At 38.7% G+C, this 21,749-nt stretch overlaps 1 protein-coding gene across 1 annotated transcript in view; it reads right to left on the bottom strand.

The window, feature by feature from the left end:
* Positions 1 to 21,749, bottom strand: part of GNAI3 (G protein subunit alpha i3) — a gene marked incomplete at its 5' end in the record, with an annotated part of 38,313 nt that overhangs the window by 7,561 nt on the left and 9,003 nt on the right. Inside the window, 4 exons of the mRNA XM_079697966.1 lie at positions 2,472 to 2,600; positions 4,407 to 4,564; positions 9,479 to 9,620; positions 9,736 to 9,778. Of these exons, the coding sequence (XP_079554092.1) occupies positions 2,472 to 2,600; positions 4,407 to 4,564; positions 9,479 to 9,620; positions 9,736 to 9,778 (472 nt within the window). The remainder of the gene's footprint in view (positions 1 to 2,471; positions 2,601 to 4,406; positions 4,565 to 9,478; positions 9,621 to 9,735; positions 9,779 to 21,749) is intronic.

Raw genomic sequence — 21,749 nt, 5'->3', positions numbered from 1 at the left:
GTTCACACATTTTATGTTCCACTTCAGATCAGTTTTAGACCACTACTCCCTTCTGGGGTGCTTACTTGATATCCTGAGTCAACTGCTGAACTTCTGTCAGCAGTGTCCTCATCTACCACCTATAGTAAAAGGAGGACCTGCACGGCTTTGTTTTTTAACTGGTACTAGGGTCTGAGGAGGTATGCATACAAATGGTTAGCTACTCTTAAGATATATGTTTGGGGGCTTCCCTGGTGGCGCAGTGGTTGAGAGTCCGCCTGCCGATGCAGGGGACGCGGGTTCGTGCCTCAGTCCGGGAAGATCCCACATGCCGCGGAGCGGCTGGGCCCGTGAGCCATGGACGCTGAGCCTGTGCGTCCAGAGCCTGTGCTCCGCAATGGGAGAGGTCACAACAGTGAGAGGCCCGCGTACCGCAAAAAAAAAAAAAAAAAAAAGATATATGTTTGATGACAATGATAAAATGTTTTAGGGTTAAACTCTGCCAAGCTGGTTCAGTGTGTCAGATCTACAGTGACTAGGGATCTATTTCCAGAGAATTTTCTCCCTAGAGATTGAGAGAGATAAGACACAGTTGAGTAATTTCTCAATGTATGTTTGAAAGAGAACAGTCATCTCATCTCTTCATGACCCAACTTTTTCTTTTGGTCTTTTGATCTTCCCCAGTTCTTTTCAACCTTTAGTCCTGACACCTGGAATGAGGCAATCACAAGTTGGCTCTAATACAAGGTCATATTATAGGTTTTAAGAAAGCTAACATCACATATTTCACCATAGACCTTTCAAGAGCAGGCACACACTGGTACACCATAATTTGAATTTGCTCCACCATTTCTTTCTATAAAGTCCATAAAACTGGCAGAACATTGTGAAGTTCCCAAAGTGGGCTTTTCACACATATTAACATTTACAGTATCATTCACTAACAGATCAACATTTTATAGACATTACCTCATAACTGAGAGGCAAGTAAGCAATTACACAATGCCTTGCATATAGTAGATGCTCAATAAATGTTTGAATAAATGGATAGTGGTTTTGCCTAGAGAGAAGAGGAAAAGGAAGAAGTGATAGTACTTCATAACAAGATATCTACATGCCAACAATAAAGTGGGTGCAGCACCTTAATTATATCTGGCTATTGATCCTGACATAAAATGACCAACAGGAATCACCTAACTAAAGATCAATCTATGACATCAACAAAAAAGTTTCCCACACTAAATAAATAAAGGTCATGACATATAATTATGAATGGATTACTAATCTTATAGCACACCAAGAGACATCTCACTCTTACGGTTTCATGGGTGATAATCCATGGAGACTCTGCTATTCTTGTTAAATAAATTCATCAGTACTATGATAAGCAGCTCTTCTATTCTAAAAATATTCAGCTGAACTGCTATTTTCCTGCACCAGGTTTCAAACCTGTTTTGGTGTATTAAGATTTCAAGACCTCAACTAGTATGTAGTAATACCTAAACTCTGTGTGGGTTTTGCGAAACCTATGAAGCAATTTTTTTCAGAGAAAAGAAAATTGAGAGAATCTGAACTAAAAGTTACATTTGCATGCAACAATGTTGAATATCACATTCTACATACAAGCGTAATGAAGTAGCTAAAAAGGACATCATATACTGAAGGGGGTAAGTTTACTCCTAATCTCAAAGGTCATAAAAGCAGAAAACAAGAACCAAAAAGACAGTTCTATTATTTACAAAAGACCATTAACACAGAGACAAGCTGAAGCATATTCTAGAATTACTAGTGCTGATGAGAAAATCCTCTGTATTAGAATACTAGAATCTTCTCTCTCTAAAACAATAATTGTTTATATCATATCATACCTCCACAAAATACCTCTATCCCTAGATCGATATTCCATTCTGTACTGTATTAAGAACTAAGTTGTGCATGATACTGTGCACAAATCAGTCAAAGGCCATGACAGTATTAGCTTCATTCCAGTAAACTGAGAGAGAAGTGCGATCCAGTAAGAAAGGATTGACACTGGTGAGAAAAGCATTTCTGTTTTAATATCAAAATGCCAGAACAAAGCCACATAAACTAAACCAAAACACTAGCTTTCTATCCTTTTAGTATTGTTGTTACCCTTCTAAACAACAAACATTCAATACATGTTTTGGCGATTCCAATAAAAAAGCAGCTACAAATAAAATTTAAAATAACATAAATTGGTAACCATATGATTACTTTTATTGACATGTAAGTTACAATTTAATTTTGAATTTAAGTTCCTCCAAATGGAAAACATACTTGATGCTATTTGGAGAAAGAAGAAACGTCTGGGCCCCCATTCAGTTTAAACAGTCAAATACTGGCTGATGAATATAATTATAAGTTTCTAAATCAAAGAATATTGCCTACAGAAATTTTACCCTGATTAAGAGATACTAACTAAAAGAAAGATATTTGTGTTTGGCATATCTAGAAAAAGGCTAATGACTTACTTGAAGTACAGGTCTTTGAAAGTGAAATGTGTTTCCACAATGCCTGTGGTCTTCACTCTTGTCCGCAAAACATCTTGCTGAGTTGGAATGTAGTTGGTTTGGGATATTCTATCCAAATCATTTAGGTAACTAAGTAAGTAAAATACACATTTATTTTTACTTAGTGAAGCCAACCATGTGCACAGCAAGTCAACAGACTAAACTAGTTCCCTGCCAAAAGCAGGTTCTGAACCTGTCACTAAAGTAGCAGAACAAATCAGATCTTCAGTATCACAGAAGATAATGAGAAAAAAATGAACCTAGCATATGACAATTAAAGTAGGTTTTATATACACTACACAAAAGTGGTTTTAATTCTACCAAAACTAAACTGTGAAAGCCAATTAAAAACAAACAAACATGGAATGCTATTCTTAATAAAGATTCCTGAAACTTAATACTACATCAACTGTGCACTGCACAGTACAAAAACCTAACCAAAACAAAAGCCCTCAGACATTTAATGGGTCATCTGTATGTTTAAACATTTGCTAGGACATTAGAAAATGCTGTTTGAATTACTAAAATTAAAAAGAACTACTTAGCTCAATAAGAATGAGTATTTCCTGTTTTCCTTCATGAAACAGAAAAGTTATAGGTTTTTTTTTTTTTTTTTTTTATCTAAGCCAAAAACAAATACCTCCAAAGAAACTTCATTTGTTCAGTGGAATAATTTAAAAACTGCTTCAAAGCTAAATTAAATTCTTCACAATTTCAGGGTTCCCAAAGATTTTTTTTAATAGGTGATACCATAATAACTGAATTTTTAATGATCTTCTATAAAACTAAGTACCATCATTAATGTTAAGGAATCAGTCAACCTCAGATCAACAATTATGAAAAAAAAAACTATAAATCATGTGTCTTCAGGTGTAGTTAGAGGATTCAGAGCTTACTGAATGTATGTTAAAAAAAATTACAATCTAGCTTGATGACTACTGGGAGAATTATTTAAACTACCAACATCTGCAACTGAAAATATTATTGAGATGGACAAGAATCCTGAAACGTTTCTAAAGTCAAGTTTTCATTTAAAAAGTAAGCTAAGTTTTTCAAATATCATTTCATCTTTTTATAATAATTTGAGCTAGAATAATAGGAAAAGCAGGAAAATATAATATTGGAGAAAATACCTTAATGCTTAGAACTGCCTTCATTTAGTACGGAGATGGATACAAGTAACAAGAACTTACCAAGCCCCCCAAAAGCACGTTAAGAAAAAAACCCCACACATTCTGAATATAGGTCTTATAAATAAACATATTGTAAAAGAAACAATATAGGACAACATGTAAGAGCTTAACAGAAGTATTAATTATCAATACAAATTCTCTAAAACTATGTAACACTAGAGAATTTCCTTAACAAATAGATGCTTCAACTTCATCCCAAGACTCAACATTCTCTTTCTATACAAAGTCTACTATTGTGATCTGGCAAAGATTTATAAGTGGTGACTAGTACCAGAGAAATCCATAGTGCAGCCCAGCCACAGAGAGTTGTATGCATAAACGGGATATCACATATTAATTTCCCTTGCTAGTTGGCAATCAATGCAAAGTCCTTATGCAGAGGGAACCTACTGAGTTGGAAGAGATCCAGGACTCAGATGCAATAGATTTCTCTGCTCTTTCACTTCTTTACTATAAATGACCACGGAGCTACTTTCATGATGCAAAGTCTCCCATTTACACTCCAAGAGGAAATATTTTTCTCCAAATCATATAAAATGACCAAGGGCTCTATAACACTAAACTGAAACAATCTTTATAAAGGGATCCTACAGAATTCTAAGAGTGTCTGTTCCTTAAATATTTCCTTAAGAATGGGCACTGAACTTTCACTAGGGTCACCAAGTTACTTTCGGTTTTCATTTCACAGAGAAAAATTACTTACTATGAAGCAGAATCATTGAGCTGATATTCCCTGGATCTGCTGAAGCAAGCCTGCACCCCACCGTCTCGCCATAACCGTTTAATCACTCCTGCTAATTCTGGAGTCATGACTCCTTCTTCCGCACTGCCAGCTAAAACAAATAATTGCCGGGCATCATCCTGAAGAAAGCAGTTAAAGGAGACAGACAGATGATTCTCCATTTCTTAAAGAATTGACAAGAGTCTCTTTAACACACACACAGATATACATTATATGTTATATTACTTAAAAGAGGTATGGGGCTTCCCTGGTGGCGCAGTGGTTGAGAGTCCGCCTGCCGATGCAGCGGACGCGGGTTCGTGCCCCGGTCCGGGAAGATCCCACATGCCGCGGAGCAGTGGGGCCCGTGAGCCATGGCCATTGAGCCTGCGCGTCTGGAGACTGTGCTCCGCAACAGGAGAAGCCACAACAGTGAGAGGCCCGCATACCACACACACACACAAAACAAAGAGGCCTTTCCTGGCAGTACAGTCTGAGAGAATTAACAATGAAGTCTGTCCCCCTTCTCTCTCCACTACAGTTAGAAGTGCAGAGCAGAGTTGAGGAATGATTTCACTCCCACTACCACTTTTTCACACACCACCATCCCCTGAAAAGATCTCTTCTGACTGTCCTACAAATCCCCATCCTGGTTACTCATGATTCTTTTAAAAAATACATTTATTTATTTATTTATTTTTGGCTGCATTGGGTCTTCGTTGCTGCGCACGGGCTTTTCTCTAGCTGTGGTGAGCAGAGGCTACTCTATGTTGCGATGCGCAGGCTCCTCATTGTGGTGGCTTCTCTTATTGTGGAACACGGGCTCTAGGCACACGGGCTTCAGTAGTTGTGGCTTGCGGGCTCTAGAACGCAGGCTCAGTAGCTGTGGCGCACAGGCCCAGCTGCTCCGCGGCATGTGGGATATTCCCGGACCAGGGCTCGAACCCATGTCCCCTGTATTGGCAGGTGGATTCTCAACCACTGTGCCACCAGGGAAGCCCATGATTTTTTTTTTTTTTTGACAGAAAAATACTGATCTGTCTGTGAGACAGGCACATGTAACACATCCTCATTCTGTTAAAGGAAGCCTACAATAAAAATAGAAATGAAGGGCTTCCCTGGTGGCACAGTGGTTGAGAGTCCGCCTGCCGATGCAGGGGACACCGGTTCGTGCCCCGGTCCGGGAAGATCCCACATGCCGCGGAGCGGCTGGGCCCGTGAGCCATGGCTGCTGAGCCTGCGCATCTGGAGCCTGTGCTCCGCAACGGGACAGGCCACAACAGTGAGAGGCCCACGTACCACAAAAAAAAAAAAGAAATGAAAAGACTAGCACATAAGAGGTAAAGTCTAAACATGTCAAAGGGAATAAAACATTAATCAAATTTAAGGAAACTGTTCTCTTTTTCCTTCTTCATCTCAGAGGAACAGGAAGAAGAAGAGACTGAAACATTTAAGAAGTCTGGAAATCTAGTAGGGGAAATAAACCCCTAAGGGAATAATTCAGTCTCTACGTTCCCTAAAGGTATAATAATCCTCTAAATGAGAGAGAAAGAAAGGCAGAAGGAGAAGAAGAAAGTAACACAGAGATCTGATCAAAACTTCGTGAGTCACAGACATAGCTTTATAAGTGGTTACGGGTTTTTTTGTTTTCTGTTTTTTGCGGTACGAGGGCCTCTCACTGCTGTGGCTTCTCCCGTTGCGGAGCACAGTCTCCGGATGCGCAGGCTCAGCAGCCATGCCTCACAGGCCCAGCCGCTCCATGGGATGTGGGATCTTCCCAGGCCAGGGCACGAACCCATGTCCCCTGCATCGGCAGGCGGACTCTCAACCACTGCGCCACCAGGGAAGTCCTGGTTACGGTTTTTAAAACTAAGATATGTGAGAGGTAAAGAGGGCAGAAAGGGCTGAGAATTGTGATTGCTTTGCTTTATTCTACCTAGCACTGCTTGTCAGATACTTTATAAAAATAAACATAGGTCTCATGGGATGATTTTCCCACCTCAAATCTAATATTTATCTGCCTCAGGAGATTTCCAAATAACCAAAAAATGCAACTACTAAAGAAAAACATATACTGGGTAAAGAAGAAGTAAAGGGGGAAGGGGAGCAATCAATTGTATTATAAATAGTCATTAGGACAATAAACTAGCACGCAAAAAGCATTTCGGACCACAGGTGAAATTGTAAACAAAAATTCCTAAGACTTGTGTATTCCCAAAACTCGTGCATCCATCTAAGCAAAACAAACCAAAACTAACCATAGTGAACTCCAATTAATTTTGCCGAACCCAGGATCTTCAGCCTTAGCTGAGTAATATTCTCTTCCTTTGAGATCCTTTCCAGTATTCTTCCTAGTAATACTTTAGACCCAATCGTCTCTAAGAAGCTTCATCTAATATCTATATTCCCCTCATCTCTTTTTAGAGATAAAAATTTTCAATAAAGGAACGAATGAGAAAAGCTGAAAAATTACACAAACTGGCAATGTACTCAACAGTGGGCATGTCCTTCTTCACATATGGAATAGTACTTTAACATTTAATGACTTTATAGTCCCTTGGTTCTGAAATTTGACCTATATTCATGCAGGTATTCAAAACCTCAATAAGTATTGCTTTTTTTTTTTTTAAATACCATGATTCTAATTTTAGAAACTTCAAAATAGAGAGAGAGCTCCTGCTACGTATTTTTGCTGTCCTGACTTTGTAAAGTTTTAGGACAAAACATTTTTCCCTTACCACTTAACCCCTTCTACAGACCTACTCCTGCTTGCCCATAATAAACCCTCTTTTATAGGTCAATAAAGAGGCCCCTCTTTACAGTGAACTTCATACCTCCACCCTTAAGCAGATATGAAAAAGCAACCTATCCCACACCCAGCTTTATGCTTTTCTATTCACTCTCCAGACAACTGTAAAAAACTAGAGAAGGATAAGAGAGGAGCTATAAATATAAATCCTTACATATGAAAGAGGAAAAGAGAAACTTCAAAAAAAGGGTTGTAGATTAGGATGAGTGAATGCTGGAGGGCTAGGTGATTCAGGAGGCCTGAGAGGAATTAATAATGTCAACTGCATCTGGTGACATGGGAGTGTTAGGACCCAGAGATTAATGATACTGATTTGATAAAACAGAAGTGAAAGGAGGAAGGATACTATGGTGTGAATGTTTGTGTCCCCCCCAAATTCTTATGTTGAAATCCTTATGTCCAAGTGACGGTTTTAGGAAATAGGGCCTCTGGGAGAAAATTAGGTCATTAGGGTGGTGCTCTCATGAGTGGGATTAGTGCCCTTATAAAAGAGACCCCCGAGAGATCCCTTCCCCTCCTGCCAAGTGAGGACACAGCGAGAAGTCTGCAACCTGGAAGAGGGCCCTAACCAAACCATGCTGGCACCCACACCTCAGCTTCCAGCCTTCAGAAGTGTGAGGAATAAATTTCTGTTGTTTATAAGCTACCAAATCTGTGGTACTTTATTATAGCAGCCTGAACAGACTAAGACAGAATATGACAACTACATCTGGTGACAAAGGAATGATAGGACCCAATGATTAATAACAACTAATTTGATAGTGGAAAGAAAGGAAAGGAGGAGGGATGACCAAGAGACAGAAAGGATGTCAGACAGAGGGTGAGAAGTAAAAAAGGAGGAAACTAAGAAAATAAGTAAATAACTGAGATGGAGAAAAAGCGAACAAAGAGAGGGAAGAGAATAAATACAGTATTACTAACCAATTATTGGATACAGCAAATACAACATAGAAACAGAGTTGGGTAATAGGAAGGAACGAGAAAAGGGAGGAAAAAAGTAAGAACACAAGAAAGAGCTGGTCGAAAGAGGGAGGAAAAAGGAAGAAGAAAGGCAGCTGAGAGAGGGGATAGAAGGAATAAGACAAAAATAAGAGTTTGTTTATTCTTGCCTTAGCTATCACATTTTTCCTGCTCAGAGGCTTAGAAAAATAGTGTCTGATTTTTTGTGATATGGAACCCTTTTACAAAAATGTAGAAGTCATGCCCCACACATTCCTCTTCATTTCTTCTTTTGCTCCTCTTCTTGCCAATCATTTTACAACCCTTACTCTAGCTGCCCTTCCTTTACGGCACCTCTAGTCTTCCTAATCTAATACTATCCAATTAGAACCATCCTTCTATTATTTTTCCCTCCAAGAATTTCCTCACTTATTTACTGAATATTAATTTACATCTGAGAAATTGAGAGTTGCTTAGAAGAGTTCCTAAGCTACTTCACAGACATATAGGCTTTGCCTTTCCAGGCAGTCTCCCCAAGTCACTTCCTTTTATTGCACATAGCACCTAAGTATGAAACTGAACACAGCTGATGACTCTCTTAGTTCTAGGAAAGCGTTCTATACATTCCCAGCCTTCTCCTGGAATTTAGCTGATGATGATATAAAAAATCCCCCACTTTCATTTTGGCTCTCTCCCCACTGTATCAAACATCCTAATTTATAAACTAGACCTTCAGGGCCCACTAAGTATTATAATCAATCAACACAACTTCTGAATATCTGACATGTGCAAGAATTATACTAGGACATGGTATAATCCAATTCTATAGCCTATAGTACAACGTAGTATAGGGATACAGTTATTCTTGAATACTGGAAATTTGCCTCTAAAATTGAGACTTAGTGTTCATGTCCTTACCAAGTTTATTCTGCGACACTGATATTTGCCTTTAATCTCTACACCTCAAAAAGCAGAGCTCCATATCATGACAATCTCTCTTAGATTATTTCAATTTACTATCATTTACTACTATAAAAGTCAACAGTGCTGTAAAAGAAGCAAGTGAATAAAACAGTTACCACAAAAACCTATAGTATATCCACAGAATCCCATTTCCTAGACTTACCTTTGTGGTAGTACTCTAATATCTCTTAAAGTAGATCTCTAACATGTCTCAAATGAGCAGACAGTACTTTGCTACATCTTAGCGTGTTGCTTAAATTTATTTCCCTAACACATGAAGCAAATTGTGCTTAACTGCATCTACTGAAAAAGAGCAAGTAAAGAGGAAATGAGAAACACTTACTGCTCTGGCAGCTTCCCCAAAGTCAATCTTTAGTCGTCCCATGGCTCTTATGATTGCAATGATGGACTGTATAGTATTGCTGTAGACAACTACTTTATATTGTTTACATTCTTCCTCTGAATAGCCATCCTCATGAATGATTCTTTAAAAAGAAGAAAACCACAACTCATTACCATGGACCTAAAATGAAAAGACACTATGGACTTTTATGCATTATGAGTAAATGTAGTTTTACAAAAGACCATGTTCCAACTTACTTCATCTGTTTCACAATGGTGCTTTTACCAGATTCTCCAGCACCTGAAACAAAAGAAAACCAGACTTTGAATTCATCTGTAATCCAGCTCAAAAGTATGAAATCAACATAAGTGATAATTCTAGATTAACAGAAACCACAGGTCCTAGGGAAAACTTTGGTGAGGTTTTCTATCTATCAGGAAAAACTATAAAGCTTCTCCAGTAGAGATTTTACTTTCTTTATATAACACAGCAGCCAAATATAATTCACTGAAAGTGTTCCAGGGCCATCTTGATTATCACCTGTGTAACGTAGGCACTCTAAAGGAGATACAGCAACATAAACACCTCTAGGAACTCATCCTCTACATCCAGAGTCCCCAAGCCCTGGGCGGCGGACTGACAGCAGTCCTCAGCCTGTTGGAAACCAGGCCGCACAGGAGGAGGTGAGCCGCGAGCAAGCAAAGCTTCATTTGCCGCTCTCCATTGCTCGCATTACCACCTGAACCATCCCCCTGCCTCCCCTCTGCCTCCCGTGGCAAAACTGTCTTCCATGAAACGGGTCTCTGGTGCCAAAAAAGTTGAAGACCGCTGCTCTACATGAAACATCGTGAATGACATAGACACTGAACATACGCAAAAATGAAATGATTTTTTTTGGCTTATTCACTTTTATTAATTCCTCTGTCGACATCCATGGACCTAAGAAGCAGCAATCCTCTCAGCCATGAGACTAAAGAGTTCACAACAGAGGAGGCATCGTCCCTACCACTTTTCCACTGTATACCCCCTCAAGACCACATTTCCCTCCTCAGCCAGCTGGAATCACTTTAACAACCACAAATGTCAGATGGACCACCTGAACTCCTTGACATTCCACCTGCACTTCCTTAGTCAACTCATTCTCCCCCCTTCCAAGATGCCTATCTGACACCACCTTCTCTCTCTCAAACCTTACAAACCCCTACCCACTCTGACTCTCAGCTAATGATCCTGCCACCCTCTTAATGGAAAAAGTAAAACACTCTGAAAAAATTATCTCATTTTCCCATAACCAAACCCACCAATCTATCTGCACCTCCATTAATCTCTACCTTTATCAGTGGATGAACTACCTCTGCCAGTGTCTAAGACTAACCCTGGAGAGAGTTCACAATTGGAGGCTGTGCACTTACCCACCTCATTTTACCTATTCAAGGTCTTGGCTGCTACAATTGTCCCATGTCACTCAAATATCGTCAAGTTTTCTCTACCCACTGGGTCACTCTCTTTGTTATACAAACTTGCTATACTATCCATCTTAAAATCAACACAAACACACCCCATTTCCTACCTTTCCTTGACTCCACAAATCTTCCTCTAGCTACCACTCCATTTTCTCTCTTCCTCTTCATAGCAAAACCCCTCTGAGTTGTCTATATACATGTTCTTCAATTCTTTCCCCCAATTCTCTCCTTAACCCACTCCAATCAGGTGTTCATATGCACTACTCTACCCATTTCTCAAAGTCTCCAACTTCCATCTTAACAAATCCAATGGTCAATTCTCAGTCCTCATCTTACTCAAACTCTCAAGCAGAACTGGTCCAAGTTGATGACTTCTCTTGAAATATTTTCTTCATTAGGCAAGCTTCTAGATCCAACATCCTACTGGTTTGACTCCTACCCCACTCCTTCTCAGTGTCCTCCCTCCTGTCTCTGAATTCTAAAGGTTGTATTGCTTCAGAGCTCCTTCATTGGACCTTTTCTCTATGTAAATTCACTCTCTAGGTCATCTCATCTAAGCTCATGGTTTTAAACACCACTCATAAACTGATAAGAGTTAACAGCTAGTGAGTACTACATGCCAGACACTATTCTAAACACTTTACTTGTGTTAACTCATTTAATCCTCACAATAACCCAGTGAGGTAGATATTATTACTATCCCCATTTTATAGACAGATGACAAATTCACTTGTCCACCACTACATAGTAAGTGGCAAAGCTGAAATTTGAATACACACAGGTTGGCTCCAAAGTTCTTGTACACTGCCTCTGTGCTAATGATTCCCAAATTTAGATCTCTAATCCATACCCTGGCTTCTAACCTTGGCTCCAGACACATATATCTAAATTACTTACCTGATAAATCTTATATTTCTAGTAGACATCTCAAACTTAAAATGCCCAAACTGAGTTACTGCTTCCCCACCCTTACCCTCAAACAAACCCTGCTCCACCATGTATCTCATCTCAGTAAATGACTTCAACATTCACCCAGTTACTCAGGCCAAAACTGGTAAGTGACATGTAGCTAACATACAGATGGAATGTGGGTGCCAGGACCAATATGTATACTGAATTAGTAGAGCTTAATTTTTAAAAATAAAAATAAATATAGCTCTAACAGTTTCTTCTTGCACCACAATGATCATGAGCATACTGGAAACCATAGGCCTAGATCATTGCAAAAGCTTCCTAAGTGGTCCAATGCTTTAGACCTCACCTTTCCTATGGTCAGTTTTCCACTCAGTAGCTGGAATGAATTTTGTAAAATGTAAATCAGATCATGACACAACTCTGTCCCAAAACTCTCCTATGGTGTCCAATTACACTCAAAATAAAACTCATGGGCAATAAGGCCCAATATGTTCCGGCCCCTGTCTACCCCTTTACCCTCAACTCCTATTATTCTCCACTTTGTTGTCTTGCACTTGTCAGACCAGCTTTCTTGTTTTTCCTCCAACATACCAAACTGGTTCTCAATGAGCTAGATCTTGTCTCATGATCTTCACATTTACCATTCTCTCTGCCTGGAATAAGTTTTTACAAGATCTTCTTCACCCAGGTTTCTGCTTCCCTCAGAACAGCCTTCCCTGACTAATCTATCTAAACAGCCCCCACCCAATCACATTCTCTCCCCTTACTCTGTTATATTTTTAAAAGCACATATCACTTCTTCACATTACATATTTCATCTCCTGTCTTCTCCACAAAATATAAGCTCCATGAACGTTTATTTATCTTCGTATTCCCAGGGCCTAGAACTGTGCCTGACATAAATTGGTTACGTAGATAAATATTGCTGAACAGATGAATGACTATTGTTCAATAAGCATGATCCTTTATTAATATTTCTCAACTCTATCAACCAAAAACATTAGTTAAAATAAAATTCAAATAATTTTATAATTTCAAACATCTACATTTTTAGAGAATCAAAAGGCACATTTATATATGATTTTATCTGTGTTCTTATCACTTAATTGATAATCGGGGTAGCACAAAAACAGTTAATATTCAAGGAGCACACAAAGAACTTCCTAATGACAGTGTGAGAAAGAAGTGATTTCTCCCATGCATATCTAAAAAAACCCCTAATGATTCAATTTTGAGGAAGAGAATACAAAAGCATACCACTTACATTTAAAATAGTCTATAACACACAATTCCCAGATTATCCCATGCTAGCAGCAACTACAAAATTAACTACAAAAAGTAGAGATTAATGAAGTAATGTGCACCATTCTTTAATGTATTGAAAACAGCATTTCTACCATTGATGTTGGATTATTTTGAGTGAAATAATAAGTTTATTAATCTCAGAATCAATTTTTACCCATCTCATTAAGTTCTACCCCTATGAAGGTGCTGATTTAAAAAAAAAAAAAAAAGAAAGAAATGTTGCACTCTCTCTCTCATGTTTTTCCAAGGCTCCCTGATAAAATGTCAGTTTGTCCTTCTCTTTATTATCACACAACATATATTCACCCAAGTTTTTATTAGGCATCCAATTCTATCTCTTAAAAGAAAGCACCTCTTACTGACCACAGAACTAAATACAGGATTTGTTTCAGTAGGTGTTCCATAGCATTTCATACAAATAAAGAATGAATTGTTTTATACCAAGGCTTTGACCCATTCAGCTTCTACATCACCATGAAAAGTGCCACCATCTTACCTTCCTTCCAGGTACGAAATCTAAGAGTCATCTGGAACCTACTCACTCTTCTCTCCTTACATCAAGCTGTAACAAAATCTTCTTCTTATGCATTTCTCAAATTAATCCTTTCTACTCCTCACACATCTATCTGAGCCTGACGTATACCTACTGGATGTTACTGCTGCAATTTTCTCAAACTTCTAGCTCAAAGCCCCTCTTCCCTCTCATCATCTCCAAATGGCACTATTAAAAAAACATCAGGGCTTCCCTGGTGGCACAGTGGTTGGGAGTCTGCCTGTCAATGCAGGGGACACAGGTTTGCGCCCTGGTCCGAGAAGATCCCACATGCCACGGAGCAACTGAGCCCATGTGTCACAACTACTGAGCTGTGCTCTAGAGCCTGCAGGCACAACTACTGAGCCCATGTGCCACAACTACTGAAGCCCGCACGCCTAGAGCCCGTGCTCTGCAACAAGAGAAGCCACCACAATGAGAAGCCCACGCATCGCAACAAAGAGTAGCCCCCACTCGCCACAACTAGAGAAAGTCCCCGCGCAGCAAGGAAGACCCAATGCAGCCAAAAATAAATAAATTAAAAAAAAAATCACTTTATCTAATAATTCTCCAAATTCTTCCAACATTTTCTATGACCCTTTCTTATTAGGTCTGAACTCTTTATTTTTACCTCAGTCCTCTGTGCTCCACTGCTTCAGTAGTATGTTCTCTCTCTAATAACTTTTCACTCTTAGGTTTTCCCCAAACTGCTTCCCTTGTCTCACCTTCCTTCCCCAATACACATGTGGTGTTTGAAACTTCCTAATTTTATGTACATCTTTTTATGTATCTTCCTTCAAAATTCATCACAAATTTAGGGAGCGATTCATTTGCCCATCTTCAATCTTCAATAATAAGGATATAAAGAATGGGATAGACATAAAGGAATTGCAAAGACAGACTCTATGGCTTGAAGAGGAAGGAACTGAAGATGATTTTGTAGGCAGAAGGGGAGGAACTGGGCAGGCGATAGGACATATAGGGAAGAAAAGTCTGAAAGGCTCCAGAGACAGGAGGCAATGGGATCAGTTCAACTTAAAAGATTTATCCTTAAAACGATATGTATCTAAAGTACATCCAATATAAATAGGAAAAAAGGATGAGAGCTGAAGCTACAGAGATTTTTGAGAGAAAAGGAAGACAAGTAACTAAGTTAGATGGTCTTGTTCTCAACAAAAGAAACAAGGCAATCTGCAGAGAATAAAGGAATGGAATTAATTTAGAAAACCATGTTATAAACAATCAAACAGAACAAGAAAGAAATGTGTGTACAGGTTAGCACACAGAATCACCAACACCGTTAGACAAAAAACAATTTACCAGTATATATTCTACTGTAGACTCACTGTATTTAGCTAAATATACTCTAAATTTTATTTTTAAGGAGCTCCTTGAGAGCAGGTACCATATCACAGGCCCACCTATTTCTTCCCATAACATATACTACATTATGAATGTGAAAAATAAGAAATGGTGATGATTTCTTTGCAAGATCTTTTTTAAGGTCAGTGAATTGCTAGTATAAACTATTATATATGAGTAAACACATTCAGCTCACATACACAGTGATTTTAAAAATTTACCCTGAAAGATGGCTGACACTCAAAACCACAGTGTCACCTGATGCCTCCTCTTTTTTCTCTCTCATTTTGACTAAAAGAAAACTTAAAACCAGCCCAAAGAAGGTACATGAGTATATTACGCTCTTTCATACTTCTGTGCCATCAGGCATAATGAATTTCCTCATCTGTAAAACAGGGGTCAATAGATGATTCTTAGAACAGTGCCTAGCACATACTAGGTATTCAGTAAATGTTAACCAGCCATTATTTGTGAATGCTGTTTTCTCTGTTCCAAGTACCACCAAGTAATGTTAAGGCCCAAAGTGTTTAATTTAATAAAAACTTCTTGGATACTGATGTTGGTTCAAAACCTCAGTAGAAATGGTATAACTACTTAGCTGCTGTCTCACAATAACAATACCGTAGATAGAACCTGGATTCACACACTTAGTCAGCAACTTATAACCTAAAAGCTACAGCAAACTACATCAAAGCATTAGTCATTTTCTCTGCCCTACCCTGAAGAACAAAAACACTTTCTTCCTAAAATCTATTTTCAGCCCTAGATACTCCTGTCTGCTACCTCTTCTCCCATACTTCTCACCCATCTGCACCTCTGCAGCTTTTCCTTTAAGTTTGCCCACAGTCTGCACCACTACCTCATGTACTAGTAGTTATTCCAGTGGCACCTGAAACACCTCCTTTTCCTTTTAAATACTTGCTTCTGTAGAGAAGTCATGAAACTTCTAAAAGGCCAGGATTATAACTACAGCACACCCCCTTTTCTAGAAGTCTCACAGCCCCAATATGCCACTATTTTTGGATAACCCTCTAGCCAGTGCTAGACACACATGCTCATGGTCTCTCTACAGGCCTGCATAATCAGATATATGGGAACATATGACTGCAATAGGCACAGACCAGCCTCTCTCCCACAGCAGATTGAAAGCTTAGTCACTAACTTGATTTTTCTTTCTAACTTATTTTCACCTTTCATTTACAACTCAGGCACTTAAAAAGATTTTTTTAGTTAGGGATACCATGTAGGAACAAACTCTATGGAAGAGGAGACTTTGGTCCTAGCTCTGCCATGACTAGCTTGTGACCCTGGGCAAGTCACCTAATTTCATGACAGTCTCCTTACACATAAAATGTGAAGGACTTTGGCTTAGATGTGCTTTATGGTTGCATTCTAATATTCAATGATTATAATTATTGTAATGCTAAAGGCAGACTAAATCTCTAATTCTGACACACAGAGGCTTCAAATCAAACCATGGATCCACATCTTCCTATTAACCCAACAATCCACAATACTACCATAGTACAGTGATCAGCATGTTCTTCAATTAGGCACTACTGATCAAGAAGGGACAAAGAGCAGAAAGAATTAAAGAGTGTAGCAACAGTAAGGAAGTAAGAGTTGTCTGGCAGCCAAGCTCCTATATTCATGCTCAAGGATATTCTATATACAGTCTTAAACTAGCAGAACATTCAAGTTAGACTGCTATTCTTAAAAAAAAAAAATGTGAATATCTATAACTAAGGATCACAGGAGCACAGTTCCTGCTATTTCCAAAAATAAGATTATCTATTGTTCCCACTGATTCCTTTCTATAGAGGTATAAGTAGCCAAGATAATAAAAACTCAGATTAAGGTAAAAAATGACATTTCATCCAAAATGCTTTTCAAGGTACCATACTTAACACAAAAACCAGTTTCCAGCTTCCTGATTCAGTAAAAGAAATGGTTAGCAAAATTACAGATGGGAAAAATGTCACAGAGCAAACAAAAATTGTTATTCAGCCTTTAAAACACACACACACACACACACATCCTGCATTGCCTGGCATTGCTAGACAATGAGACTTCAAATACAAATAAGTTTAGGAATTTATGGTCTCGTGGGAGAAGTTAGATATATTTTTCTTGTGAAATTAGCAAGTTTCCTTAACCTAAAATAACAGAATAATTTTTTCACCCAGCCCACTGTCCCTCTAAGCATGCCAAGCCTCTGCATTTAAACATTTTTGAAAACCCTATTCAACTCAAACTTCAATCTTTGCTGAAGCCTCTCCCATTCCCTCTGAACACAATTAATAGTCCCGCTCTGTTGGCTGGCACAGATTATTCCCTTTCAGCATCAGTCCCAGAGGTTAATTTCCAAAATCAAGTCCCAAACTGTCCTTCCCAGACACCTGACCTCATTTTATCTCTAGCCAGCTCTGGCTACTCAAAAATAAATTTTTTTTTGTCTCTATTTCCAGCTCCGAATCTCATAAACTGCTAATGGGTTTTCTTGATTTTGATTTAAATGGTAACAAAACTCTTTTTGGTACAACCTGAAAACCCTTCCACATCTATGTAATTCTCCCTCAAGGTGACTCTGACCAGATTCAACCTGATCCTACAGGTTAATGTCAAACACCACAACACTAATACTTGGTCAAATTACTTTAATTATTTGGGTTGGTGCCTGTTTAGTATTCCACTAGTCCTAAACTCAAAAGCACACTCCTCGAAAGCACAAAACAGTGCCTTCTTTTTGTGCCTCTACCCCCAGTCTAGAGCACAGTCTAGGACACAGTAGACACATTAATAACTGTGAGATGAATGGCTTGAGTTTCTATGAGATCCAGCGGTTGCCTAATTACATTTTCCAAATGCCAGTTGCAATAGATGGAATTTTCGATATAGGCAGTTAACAGAAACAGAAGATTTCCATTCCTCTGCTATCTTTAGTCAGCCCCACACCCATTCCTGGTTATGCCTTCAACTCTCATCTCACAACTATACTTGGCAATAAATTTGGACTCATTCACAAGCCTCCTGTTCTCCCTATTCCCCTCTAAACCTCACTCTCAAAACCCAGTCCCAGCTCCTTTGTGCCCACCATCCGCTTCAGTGAAATTAACTGCTATGAATCTGTCCTGCCCACTCTGTATCCTAATACCTGAAGGAGTGCAAGAAACGTGAGTGGTCATTAAATATTTGTTCAGTGAATGAATGAATATCTTAATAAAAGATAGCAGTGAGTTGTGACTGGGACAAAGATAATGGGTCTCTTCTCTGAAAAAGATTTTTCTAGGAAGCAATCACATACCAATCACCAAAGAGGCTTAAAATGCATTAAGAAATTTTTGATAAAACTTAATTGATATATTATAGTACCTGCCTGCCCATAACCCCTTCTGGAGAAATCCCTATTTGCAGGGCAGGTGGCCTACAGGATCTGGGCCATGCCCCTCTCTGTGGCTGGATAATGAGTAAATAAATACCTGACACAGGAGTCACCCAGTACAGGGGGACAGAGGGCCTACACCCTCTGTGATCTAGCTCCAAAAGATGAGTAAGACCAGCCAGATTTTCTAAGGAATCTGCACTGGAAGATACAGAAAAAGTCATCCTAAACTACAAAGTCACAATGTGTGAAAACCTAGGTTACCATTATAGGGCTTCATGCACATCAATACCATAAAGGAAGGAATTCAGAGGAAGTTGATCTGGAGAGAAAACAGAATAGACAAAGGCACAGAGAGACTTACAGATGTCATGAGAGAAGAGAGTCCATACAAAAGGAGAGATAGAAAATGAGTGAGGAAAGAGACCAAGGAGACAAAAAAGAGAGGAAGAGACCAAGGAGAACAAGTAAAGACAAGAAAGTAAAAAGAGGCAGAAATAGTAAATAATGAAGACAATGAGAAAGAAAGAGAAGAAAGGCAGAGAAAATAGCCTGGCCAATGCCAGAGCTGCCTCAGTTTCTGTGGCCTGATTCTTCAGGTCTTCCTTCATTCTCATAAAACCTATCTCTATTCTAACAATAATTCCCCTCTCCAAGTCTTTGAGCTAGTTTGAGTGAGTCTTCTATTCCTTGTGACCAAACAAAACAAAAACAAAAACCACCTTGAATGGAACTGGCTTTAAGTTAATTAGAATCAATTACCCCCTTTTCAGCCTTTAAAACTTTTTAAGTTGTTTCAATTAAATATTGAATACAAAAAGGGATATTTATGACATGTGTGTGACAAAACAAACATCTGTGTACCTATCACCCAATATAAAAAATTAAACATTACCAGTTATCTCTGAAGTCACCTATGTGTTCCTCCCCAATATCAATTACTTTTTCATTAAATATTTCCAGAGGGTGAATATGCAATAAGGGAGGGGGAGAAATTTTTTTAACTCCCTAACAACCAAAATATGTCCAGCTTACACAGTAGTGCATCATTTATTCAGTTTCACATCTTCCATGGACATGATCCTATCATTTTACAAGCCTTATAAACCATAAAGCAGAAAGCTAATAGCCATTTTAACATTCACAAATCACCTAAGGAAAATGAAAATGTTGGTTTGATTAAATGGGAAAAAAAAAAAGAGGCAGCTCACTCAGCCAAGTAGCTCTCCTCAATATCTTTTCACCTGAGACTATGAACAAGGTAACTCGAGTGTTGCTAAGAATCATGTGTCCTCTTTGGGCAACTGGCCAATTTACAGGGAGAAGAGGGGTTTCTTCCTCACTTTTGTGGAATATAGAAAGAATGCTTAAGGGATCAATCACTTGTGAGCAAGAAGGGGGATCATCCTCTGGCTCCCGCAACGTTCTAATTTTGGCTTCTGGTAACTTTCCCTTTACTTCTTTGAAAGCAGAGCAACAAAATGTCACTATGGTGCTAATGCTAAATTACATGGTACGTACATATGACCTGACTGAAAACTATTTTTGAATAGGTACATTTCTTACTAGCTCTGCCTCAAAATTTTGTGAGATAAAAATGTAAAATATACATTTAACCCACACAAATAATTCATATGTAGTGGAGGTGTCCTACAAAGTTAACTGCAATGTTAAATCCATTCATCAAATTTTTACATTTAAAAATATTAAAATCATATCCCTATCTAAGTCTCAAACATTGACGGCAGCATACAGCACTTTTCTGCATGCCTATTTAATTGAATGTAAATTAATACCAACTTTAAAAATTCACCAATAACAAAATATTATAAATTCAGTTGCCTACAATTTCAACTCAGTTTCAATTCAAATTCAGTTCCACATTCCTAAGGATGCCTACAATTTCAATTTCCTTTACCATATAAATGCTCACCAATGTTGTAAGTCAAAATCCAAATGGAATTTGGAATGGCAAATGGTAGTGGAATGGCAAAAAAGGCAGGTAATAAGAGGGAGGAGAACGCAAAGTCTCTAGATGGCTTCCCCAAATTATATCTATATTTATCTTTATCTATCTATAATAAACTGTAGCTTTTTAAAAATACAGCTACTGGGCTTCCCTGGTGGCGCAGTGGTTGAGAGTCCGCCTGCCGATGCAGGGGACATGGGTTTGTGCTCCGGTCCGGGAAGATCCCACATGCCGCGGAGCGGCGGGGCCCGTGAGCCATGGCCGCTGAGCCTGCGCGTCCGGAGCCTGTGCTCCACAACGGGAGAGGCCACGACAGTGAGAGGTCCGCGTACCGCAAAAAAAAAAAAAAAAAAAAAAAAAAAAAAATACAGCTACTAAAAATTCAAATCAATACTCTCCAAATCCACTGCAAACCTTTCCAGCCTTACCTCCTACACTCCTCCCGCGCCAACCCTTTATTCCAGGGCAAATCTATTTGCTCACTCATATTTCTGAGTCTTTGTACATACTATTCCCTCTGTCTGGATGTGCTTCTCTCCAGTCTCTGCCTTAAGAGTTCCTATTTATCCCTCGAGGTCCATCTCAAATGTCACCTCCTCTGGGAGGACTTCCCTGATTTGTCTCTTCCTCCTCTTCCTCCTTCCAAAACTGGCTACTCTTTCTGTAACCACATTCCATTACCATTGTTTACTTGTATATCTCCACAAGTTGAACTGCTTAAAAGTTTTGTCTATTTCTCATTTATACCTCCAGGCTAGGAAAGTACCTGTGTACACATAAGACAACCAGAGATACCTAATCATAAATAAGTCAATAAATGAGCCTCCTTCTGAACACTGAAAACCAAAAAGCTTAATAAAAAGTGGCTTTGACTAAAAGCAATGCAGTGGCCTGGATTAGATCCCAGAGCAGAAAAAGAACATTAACGGAAAAACTGCTGAAATTCAAATAAAGTGTGAAATTTAGTTAACATTAATGCACCAATATTAATCTCTTAGTACTGACAAATACACCACAGCTATGTAACACATCAACACTAAGGGAAATCAGGTGAACAGTATACAGGAACTCCATGCATTATTTTTGCGGCTTTCCTACAAATCTAAAATTATTCCAAAACAAAAAGCTTACTAAAAAACTTTTCAGTAGTCTAGAAAAAGTTGAAAGAACTACAAATACCAATGAGAACATGAATGTGGATTTTAATTGCAACCATAATAACAAAAATAAAAGAATAAGAAATATACTTCTCTTCTTAGAAGTAGACAGGAAGGAAGTTATTTTTAATAATATGAAATGAACCAAAATATGTCAGGATTTATTAATGTTGCAAAATGGTGAAA

The sequence above is a fragment of the Hyperoodon ampullatus genome (genome assembly GCF_949752795.1).
Source record: "Hyperoodon ampullatus genome assembly, chromosome: 2".
Taxonomy (NCBI): domain Eukaryota; kingdom Metazoa; phylum Chordata; class Mammalia; order Artiodactyla; family Ziphiidae; genus Hyperoodon; species Hyperoodon ampullatus.
The sequence above is the reverse complement of the archived record's forward strand: the minus strand, read 5'-3'. Positions and strand labels throughout refer to the sequence as shown.